The sequence below is a fragment of the Nansenia antarctica genome (assembly GCF_963989245.1).
Source record: "Nansenia antarctica genome assembly, chromosome: 13".
NCBI lineage: Eukaryota > Metazoa > Chordata > Actinopteri > Argentiniformes > Microstomatidae > Nansenia > Nansenia antarctica.
In genome coordinates, this window is record NC_137683.1 from 20826622 (window position 1) to 20836621 (window position 10000).

A 10000-nucleotide genomic window follows, 5' to 3' on the forward strand; every position below is an offset into this window, starting at 1 on the left:
CCTAAGCCCTAAGTCCTAAGCCCCAAACCTAAACCCCTCGCCCCTCGTCCCTACCCCATATACACTTTTGGTGATATGAGAGCATTTTCTTTGGTTTTTTAAGGGTTAGGGAGGGGCTTAGGGCTAGGGGTTCGGTCCTTAGGGACTAGGGTGTAGGGACTGGGATCTTAGGGCTAGTGACTAGAACTAGGGACTGAGGCCTTAGGGCTAGGGACTAAGGACTGAGGGCTTAGATTTTAGGAATAGGGACTAGGGGCTTAGGGCTAGGGACTAGGGTGTTAGGGCTAGGGGCTTAGGGCTAGGGACTAGGGTGTTAGGGCTAGGGGCTTAGGGCTAGGGACTAGGGTGTTAGGGCTAGGGGCTTAGGGCTAGGGACTAGGGTCTTAGGGCTAGGGGCTTAGGGCTAGGGACTAGGGTGTTAGGGCTAGGGGCTTAGGGCTAGGGACTAGGGTGTTAGGGCTAGGGGCTTAGGGCTAGGGACTAGGGTGTTAGGGCTAGGGGCTTAGGGCTAGGGACTAGGGTCTTAGGGCTAGGGGCTTAGGGCTAGGGACTAGGGTGTTAGGGCTAGGGGCTTAGGGCTAGGGACTAGGGTCTTAGGGCTAGGGGCTTAGGGCTAGGGGGTATGGGCTAGGGACTAGGGGGTATGGGCTAGGGACTAGGGGGTATGGGCTAGGGACTGATGGCTCAGGGGCTAAGGGATGTTTCCTATATGACTCCCTCCTATCCAGTCCCTGTAGATCTGTGAAGCCCCTCGGGGAAGGGGAGTGCTGACCACCTGATGTCTCCTGGTCTTGTCTCTGATAGGGTGCGGAACGACCACGGGGGCGGAGTTACTGGGGGTGGAGTCAGAACCCTGGGTGTTCAAAGGGGGCGTGTCAGGAGAGGTGCAGGTAGGATACGCACTCTGTGTGTGTGTGTGTGTATTTGTGTTTTATAACCTTTTTAGGATATAGCACGTCCCTGGTTTCACATTGTTGCCTAATACGTAACTCTTGTCTTGTCTGTCTTTCTGTCTCTTAATTTCTCTGTCTGACTGTCTGTCTGTCTGCGTGCCTGTCTGACTGTCTGTCTGTCTGCCTGTCTGTCTGTCTGTCTGTTTGTCTATCTATCTGCCTATCTATCTGTCTGCCTTTCTGTCTGTCTGTCTGTCTGCATGCGTGCCTGCCTGTCTGTCTGTCTGTCTGTCTGTCTGCCTGCCTGTTTGTCTATCTATCTGCCTATCTATCTGCCTGTCTGTCTGCATGCCTTTCTGTCTGTCTGTCTGTCTGTCTGTCTCTAGATGCTTCTCCCAATAGGCAGCAGCAGTGAACTCTTCACCCACCCTCCTCCTCTCTTCCCCACCTCCCGCCTCTACAACATACGACCCTACCACAACAAAGACAAGGTCAGAGAGGGCATTTACACACACACACACACACACGCACACACACACACACACACACACACACGCACACACACACACACACGCACACAAACATACGTCTCTGTGTGTGTGTGTGTGTTCCTCCTGACCCCTAGGTGGAGCTGTATCGTATGGTGCGCCAGCTTCACCAGCGGTCCCAGGGGAGCCAGGATCTCAGCCCCGCCCACCCTGACATCATAGGAGACAGGTGTGTGTGTCAGTCTGTGTGTATGTCCGGAGGATCTCCTTCCACACATCTATTGCAGAGAGAGAGAGAGAGAGAGAGAGAGAGAGAGAGAGAGAGAGAGAGAGAGAGAGAGAGAGAGAGAGAGAGAGAGAGAGAGAGAGAGAGAGAGAGAGAGAGAGAGAGAGAGAGAGAGAGAGAGAGAGAGAGAGAGAGAGAGAGAGAGAGAGAGAGAGAGAGAGAGAGAGAGAGAGAGAGTTGTGAGTTTGTGAGTAGACCAATAGCTTTGTGCTGGAGAATGAGTAGTGTGTTTCTGTGGGTGCGTATGTGTGTGGGTGTGTGTTCCTACAGGTGTCTGGGGGCATGCCTGGCTCTGTGTCCGGAATACAGCTTCGTGCTGGAGGATGAGCTGGGTGTGTGTGGGTGTGTGCTGGGCGCGCTGGACGTCCGCTCCTTCACCAAGCGAAGCCAGGCCAGCTGGCTGCCCGTCATGAGAGACAAGTACCCGTCACGGGGGGCCAACGCACAGGTTAGAGCTCGCGCTCACACACACATAGGGCTTTCACACCGCCAATGCTCCATGCCGGTTCCGGTTCCCGTTCTGGAGTCTCAGAACCTTGGTGCTTTCTGGCGAACCAGCCTGCGTTCATACCAGTTTAAGCAGAACCATTGGGTGACGAAGGGGCAGGATAAACAAAAATGTCACAACAAGATGGCGACTACTTCACTGGAAATGAGGATAATATCTTTCACTACAGGTTGTGTAGATGAGCAAGAGAATAAGAAGGAAGGAGACAAAATGTAAACAAACACACGCGCGAATGCAAACTTCGTGGCCATTTCTATTCTAGTATCAGAGGAGATGGCTAATACGAGAACGTGTTTAGAAAGTGTCTTTCTTTTCTTTTCATACAAAATAGTGTTTATTTCAGATACTGTAGTGGAAGATATCCTAATTTCCAGTGAAGTAGCCGCCATTTTGTTGTGACATTTTGTGTAGAATGTGTCATATGACACACCCACTGATGACGTCACAGTTCTATTTTTTGGTTCCCGCTGAGAACCAACTTTTCAGGTTCCGAACCAATTTATTTTCGGTCTGAATGCGCCGGCCAGTTCAAGATTAGGTTCAGGAACCGGAACCGGCATGGAGCCTTGGCGGTGTGAAAGCCCTAACACACACACACACACACACACACACACACACACAGACAGACAGACAGACATTTAGAGATAAACGATTTTCATACACAGTGGATTCAACATTCACTCATTCATCCCAACCCCGACCTACACACACACACACACACTCTCTTGTTCCCCCTCCCTCCTGAATATCATTCCTGACTACAATTGCCCCTCCGTTCCTGTAGGAGGTGCTGCAGCAGATAGAGGAGGACCAGGGGGAGTACCCAGACTCCCTGCTCTTCCACTTCCCCTCCCAGCTGCGTCTGGACGCCCTGCCTGAGCTGGTGGACATCAGCGTCACCCGCAGTCTACTCACCGCACTACTCACCGCACTCAAGGCCAACGGTGAGGCGTGTGTGTGTGTGTGTGTGTGTGTGAGAGAGAGAGAGAGAGAGGAAGAGAGAAAGAGAGAGACGGAGGGAGAGAGAGAGAGAGAGAGAGAGAGAGAGAGAGAGAGAGAGAGAGAGAGAGAGAGAGAGAGAGAGAGAAGAGAGAGAGAGAGAGAGAGAGAGAGAGAGAGAGAGAGAGAGAGGAAGGAAGGGTGCGTTCCAGTCGGCCAGTTATCCCCTGCCCAGGGTGTTCAGCCATTTTAAGGGTGATTCCCTTCCACAGGGAATAACAACTCTAATGCCAATGGGAATGACAATCCACAGGGAATGACAACTCCAATAGGGAGAATGATCATTCCAATCCTTAGGTTGGGAAAAAACAAAGGTCAGGTTTCCAGTACTCAGGAAACTCAGGAAGTCTTCTCAGCAGTCATTGGTAGATGCGGGTAGATGTCGTATCAAGTCGTCGTATTTTTATTGGGCATTGTTTTTGCAATATAGCCATTTGTCAAGTCCTATCTATAGCATTTTTCTCTAGTAGTTGGTGATACTAGAGAAAAATGCTGATATTATATGACTTACGTAAATAGGGCCAAAAGATAATGTACAGTAGCAGCTAACAGATGAGGTATAACAGTATGAGGTATTACAGTATGAGGTATAACAGTATGAGGTATAACAGTATGAGGTATTACAGTAATACAGTATAACAGTATGAGGTATAACAGTATGAGGTATAACAGTATGAGGTATAACAGTATGAGGTATTACAGTATGAGGTATAACAGTATGAGGTATAACAGTATGAGGTACTACAGTATGAGGTATAACAGTATGAGGTATAACAGTATTATTCTGTTATTGTGACAGAGTCGATGATGTCACAATAACATCATATACTGGTTATCCCTGTGGATAAGAACATCCTCTGTGTGTGTAGGGAACCTGGGTTATCATTCCTCTCATTCTCACTCTCTTTCCTTCTCTCTCTCTCTCTTATTCTTTGTCTTTGTCTCTCAAAATGTGCGTGTCTGTGTGCGCGTGTCTGTGTGTGTGTGTGTGTCCTGCAGGTTCACAGGGGGTGTTCTGTGAGGTCCAGCCTACAGATCGTCTCAGGCTGGAGTTTCTTACTAAACTGGGCTTCCTGGAGATCCTGAGAGGAGAGGCACGCAACAGAGAGGGAGTCGTACTGGGGAGGCTGCTCTGAACACACACACACACACACACACACACAAACAAACAAACAAACAAAGATACACACACGGTATAGGATCTGCGGATTCAAACAGAACAGGGCCATGGTTATAATATGTTTTGCCTGAAGACCTTAGTCCCCACTTCCGTTGTTTCTACAGGGCTCACTGCTTTAGGTAGAACATGCCCTTTAACCATAGAGTCATAGCTCTCGAGGAGGCACCTGTCGTCTTTCCCATGTATCACATTAGTGACATCATGGGGGGCGCCATGTGGTCAACTAGGGCGGGACCTCCTAGTTAGACTGGGAAGGCATCAGCCAATTGGATCAAAAGCATGGCCTTCTTCTTCAATAGGTTTGTCTCTAGATTGTTCAATGGACTTCAGGTGCATGACACCATCTTCTTCTCATCCGAGATGATACTATGCAAGTGGAGACTCTTCCCCAGCAGGTGGCAGTGAATCACCAACATTTTGATTCTCATCCACTCATCTGACAGAGGATGAAGCAGGTTGACTACATGACACTCCCCATTTAATTGCAGTTCATTTAGCGGAGGGCACCCTCTTGTTTTTAGAACTCTATGCTTTAACCACAGATTGCCGTACCCTCAACCCTAACCTTTGCTGACTTACTTAAAGGGATAGTTCACCCAAGTTACAAAATCACATGTTTGGTTCCCTGCTCTGGACGAAGTCTATGGACAAGGACAGACTCCAATCAACACTTTGTACCTGTTTCTCTGGGCACTGTAACTAACAGCTAATTGTTAGCATTTTAACCAAAACGCAATGCAAGTTAATGTGTTAATGTGCAAGTTAAGTGAAATGGCGTGCACGAATCATCTCAAAGTCATTTAAATCAAGTGATAGAGTCGCTTCAGAGAATTTTGTGCATGAATGATTTGGGCATTCGGTTTCAAACATGCTAACTTAGGGTCCATTGGGTTTTCCTTAAAACTGCTAACAATGATCTGTTTGTTATAGTGCCAAGATAAACAGAACCAAAGTGTTGATTAAAGTCTGTCCTTGTCCATAGACTCATTTCAGGGTAAGAAACAAAACGTTATTTTGGTGAACTATTATTTTAATCCTCTTTGTCATAAAAGGGACATGAGGCTACATCAATCTTTCTTCACTGGGGTACAAAGGCCTTTAGCCATGGTTCAGTTGTCTGTCTGACAGGCAACGCTGTCTGAAGGTTCTGGTGGACAGCAGGAATAGATGTTTAAACACAGCTGGCCACGTGTGACAGGACACCTGTAGATATATGCAGCATACAGTAGACACGCACACACACACACATACAAGCACACACAAGCAAACACACACACACACACACACTCTCTCCCGCTGGAGAGCCATCTATTCTGGAGAGAGAGAGAGAGAGAGAGAGAGAGAGAGAGAGAGAGAGAGAGAGAGAGAGAGAGAGAGAGAGAGAGAGAGAGAGAGAGAGAATGGAGGGACCATCTGGCCTCGGTACTGTAAGAGAGAGAGGTGTCTGCAGAGCCCATCCTACAGAGACAGCCGGTACTGTATATTTATTGATGGTTGATTTAGTTTGGCATTTGCATTTTTATGACTATTCCATTGGTTCCATGGTACCAGGCAAACTATAGAGCATCAGGTGCAGGCCAGTGTTATACTGTACTCTGAGTTCAGTTTTTTTTATGTATTTCTTTTTTCTGTCCAGGGGGGTATTCCATCAACGTCGCTAAAGGACAATCCAGACTTATTTTGATAAATCTCACAAGATTTACAAAAGAATCCAGCCTTATTTTGACAACTCTCGTGACTTATCAAAATAAGCCTGGATTTTCCTTTAGTGATGTTGATGAAATCCCCCCCAGCACCTGGTTATTGGATGCATGTGTGTATGTGTGTTTCCCTTTCCCAGCGAAACACCACAATGTCGTTGTTCTACTACTACGACACCCCCATCAACTAGAAGCACAAGAACATACACAGCCATTCACCTCCATACATGTGCTGTGTCACTGATCTGCCCTCATTAGCACATTAGTCACAAACACTGAGAATGTACAATGTTCAACATGGAACAAAGACACAATAAGATGTTGGGATATTTCTTCAACCTTTATTTAGCCAGCGAAGTGATTCTGAAATAAAGTCTGTTTTACAATAATGCACATTACAGTCAGGCTTTAATAAATATGCTGGTTCTTATTTTGTAGGATATTCTTTTTTTGTGATCAATTGCTTTTTTAATTTGTTGTTTTTATTTATTTATTTATTAAAAAGAAAATAACGTTCATCACTGTTCTGTCTATGTGTAACAAGGTTTACTAAGCTAAACTAAGCTAAGCTATAGCCTAGGTCTAAGCTCGGGGAGGTGACGCGTGTGTCGGAGTCACAGACAGGGTATCTCTTAGTAGTGTGTGATCTCTGTTGTCCGTCTACTGGGGACAGATGAATGGTTTCACTGAGGTCTGCTCCGTTCATAGGCTGGTGCAGGGTTAACAAGGGGGAACAATGGGATCTACTGTCGAAAAAATGAACCTCTGTGTTTACACATTTCAGTAAAACTGAAACTGGCATTTTAAATGGAACATTAGAAAATGGCTTTTGTGTTGACAATGGTATTAAAGATGTTTCTTTTCCCCTTTATCAGTGCCTCTGTGTCCTTGACTCGTGTCTTTCTTCCAGATCATTACGAGGTAGTTTGTTGTTCATTAGCTAAAACACATGCAGCGGAGATTTTAAGATCATAATTAAGGGGGGGAAGACTATTTCAATTTATATTTTTCAATTTATAGGGCTATAAACTGTAATCCATGGTTCAGAGTTGTTTAAATAACCACTACTAACTTCAGCTAACTTTAACCACCAAAAGTGGGAGTGATGGGGGCTAAAAGAAGAAATCAACATTTGTGGCCAAATCACCTCAAAGTAACTCCCAACTAACTCAAATAGCTGATTTGAGGTAACGGTGGCCACAGATGATGAACTTTTTAAAATCAGTTATACAAAAAAAAACACAACGGGAGTCTGAAGGTTCACCTATTGCAGTGTTCCATTTCTCCACTGCATGGCTTTAAAAGCATTGGATTGGTCTAAACATGTGCTCTTACACCAATCTATTCCTGTCTTAATCCCTGTGGGGGAGTGCACAAGGGTACACGTCACAGAAATGGGACACAATGGGTAGAAATCAGAAGACAGGCTCATTGCAATGCATGGAATGGGAATTATGAATGTATTTGATATTCCATTCCATGCATTACCATGCAGATGAGCCCGATTTCTACCTCCACCAGCCCCCAGTATCTGGGGTCAACTATGTCCAACTATGTCCTGTCCCTGGGCCTGGTCTGGTGGTCTGGGGGTAGTCAGCTCCAGTCCAACCCAGTGTAGGTGATCCCATCCCGGGCAGAGGAGTTACAGGAGTGCCCCTGGGCCTGGTAGAAGCTCCAGAGCCTGGTCATGTCCCTGGGCTGCAGTCTGTGGAGCACCAGCAGGCCCTGGTAGTGGCAGGGGGGGAGGGAGGGGGTGAACTCTACGGGCATGAACCCTGGGTGGTGTCTGGCTGTCAGGTTAGCTGCCTGGGGAGGGAGGGAGGGAAATATCATATATTCTAGATTTGGTTTATTGTGTTTTTCTCAAAACTTAAAAAAATAAAAATATGACATAAGCCATTATTTTAAGAAGGTGACGATATGTAGGCTATATGATGAATAATATTCATTTCAGAATAGGATCATATTAGGATGTAACGGATTCGGATCCCAGGAATATTAGCTGATGCCATGGCTGGTGCCATTCAGACGTATCCTGAATGCGTACGTATTTTGGAAATACTCAAATAAATGTAAATCAATCAAGGTAGCAAATTAAAATCAATACATCTTCCCTCCCTCACCTGTGCGACCATGCCCACGTAGGCGTCATCGATGGGGAAGAGGGGCACTGTTGTGGAAGCCCGATGGAGAAGACGTACGGCCTGTCTGGAAAGGAGGTAGCCCCCCCCGCCTGCGTACGGGGGATAGGGGCCAGAGTGCAGGGCGTAGGGCACGTAGTACTTGTTCCATCTCAGACGCACCGGGTACGTGTCCACGAAGGTACGGCCCATGTAGAGCGCCCCGGGAAACCCTGTTTGTGTCCGTGTGTCTGTCCCTGACCCTCTGTCTGTCGGTGGCCTCTCCTCTTTCCACACCTCAGTTTCTGGACCTTTCCCTCCGCCACCTGTCTTTGTCTTTCTCTCTCCCTCTCGTTCCTCTCTTCCCACTCCTCCTCCTCCTCCTCCTCCTCCTCCTCCTCCTCCTCCTCCTCCCTCTCCTCCTCCTCTGTCCCAGTCCTGTAAGAACTCCACCACTCTCTCCACGTCCACAAACACATCGTCGTCTCCTTTTAGAACGTAGAGGACCGTTCCAGAACACTCCGCGTGGAACCAGGCCCAGAACAGCACCTCCTTCAGCGTCACGTTGTAGAACGACTCGCGGAACCCCCACTGGAGAATGTCCCCGTGCCGCTGACTCTCCTCCCCCACCAGGAGGTCTGGGTCTCCTCCTCCTCCTCCTCCCCCCTCCTCCATCTTCATCTCCAACTCCCCCTCCCCCCCGTCTCCCCCGTCTCCCTCTAGGCCCAGTAGGAAGACCCTTCTCACCCCCTCACCCCTCCACCGTCTCTCCTGACCCCAGGTAGCTCTGATGGCTGCTCTGCGATCAGAGTCGGCTGGGTGGGACTTGATAGCCAGGAGGAGGAGGATGGGGCTGGAACTGGGGGGGAGGTTGAGGGTGAGGTTGAGGTTGAGGCTGAGGCCAGGGAGGTTGTGGCTGGGTTCAGGTCTGGGTCTGGGTCTGTGGATGGAGCTGTAGCGCTGCCTGTCTCCAGGGCTTGGTCCGGGACTGAGGAGGCAGCTGCGCGGCTGGGGGAGGAGGAGGGGGTAGGAGCGGACGTGCCTTGACAGCCGGAACACCCTGTGGAGTTCGGAGGGGCTGAAGAGGGGCAGCAGTAGAGAGCTGTAGAGGAGCAGGACAGCCAGGGAGGACACGGTCAGCACACCCAGCCCTGAGCGGCGAAGTCTGTGGGGGATTCTCCGCAACACTCGCACTATTGGAGGAAGAGAGGGAAATGTGGATGAGAGTGAATGATTGGATTACAAGAGTAAAACGGAGAAGAGGAGAATATGTATACAGGCACAATAACTCGTGCATTTCATCACGTTTCAGTTTAGCCTATGCGTAGATATAGCAGAAACTCGAGGGTGAATCTCAAACGGACACAAACTTTTGAACTGAAGGTGTAACCTTTGATATGATATAAATACTATAGGCTACAGGTCGCTGAAGTTCAAAGCTTCCCGCATCATCATAATTGCCATAATCGCTACTAGGCTACCACAACCAGAGAACCGATATCGTTGCACGGTCAAAGCATTTTACGAAACCAAACAATTTGCAGACAATGAAGATCAAATCCCACTTACACATGGTCAGCGGTCCTGCCTCTTCCGACGTATAATATCCAATAAGACGCGCGTTTAAATCCGAAATCCTGAATAAAGCATCCTCGTTCTTTTCTCTGGTGTTTCTCCTTCTGTGTACCTGGGCAGAGATGTGACTCCAGCTCCTTCTGTGTGCCTGGGCAGAGATGTGACTCCAGCTCCAGCCAAGACGCGCAGGTGAGTTGACACGTGGGGGCGACCTAGACGTAGTGGCCTTTGGGTGGATAAGTCCACAAGGG

The 10000-nt window shown here is 48.2% G+C and overlaps 2 protein-coding genes across 2 annotated transcripts in view; one reads left to right on the forward strand and one right to left on the reverse strand.

The window, feature by feature from the left end:
- LOC308169399 (protein O-GlcNAcase) overlaps positions 1 to 4310 on the forward strand; it is a gene marked incomplete at both ends in the record, with an annotated part of 14962 nt that extends 10652 nt beyond the window's left edge. The window contains 6 exons of the mRNA XM_080544082.1: positions 805 to 890; positions 1280 to 1384; positions 1519 to 1610; positions 1938 to 2115; positions 2960 to 3119; positions 4174 to 4310. Of these exons, the coding sequence (XP_080400208.1) occupies positions 805 to 890; positions 1280 to 1384; positions 1519 to 1610; positions 1938 to 2115; positions 2960 to 3119; positions 4174 to 4310 (758 nt within the window). The remainder of the gene's footprint in view (positions 1 to 804; positions 891 to 1279; positions 1385 to 1518; positions 1611 to 1937; positions 2116 to 2959; positions 3120 to 4173) is intronic.
- Positions 4311 to 7406: 3096 nt separating this feature from the next.
- On the reverse strand, positions 7407 to 9747 carry LOC308169400 (N-acetyllactosaminide beta-1,3-N-acetylglucosaminyltransferase 3-like; the record flags this gene model as incomplete). Its single annotated transcript, XM_080544083.1, has 5 exons — positions 7407 to 7413; positions 7664 to 7860; positions 8178 to 8456; positions 8631 to 9367; positions 9744 to 9747. The coding sequence occupies 5 exons, from the start codon at positions 9745 to 9747 to the stop codon at positions 7407 to 7409; spliced, it is 1224 nt and encodes a 407-aa protein (XP_080400209.1).
- Positions 9748 to 10000: the final 253 nt, after the last annotated feature.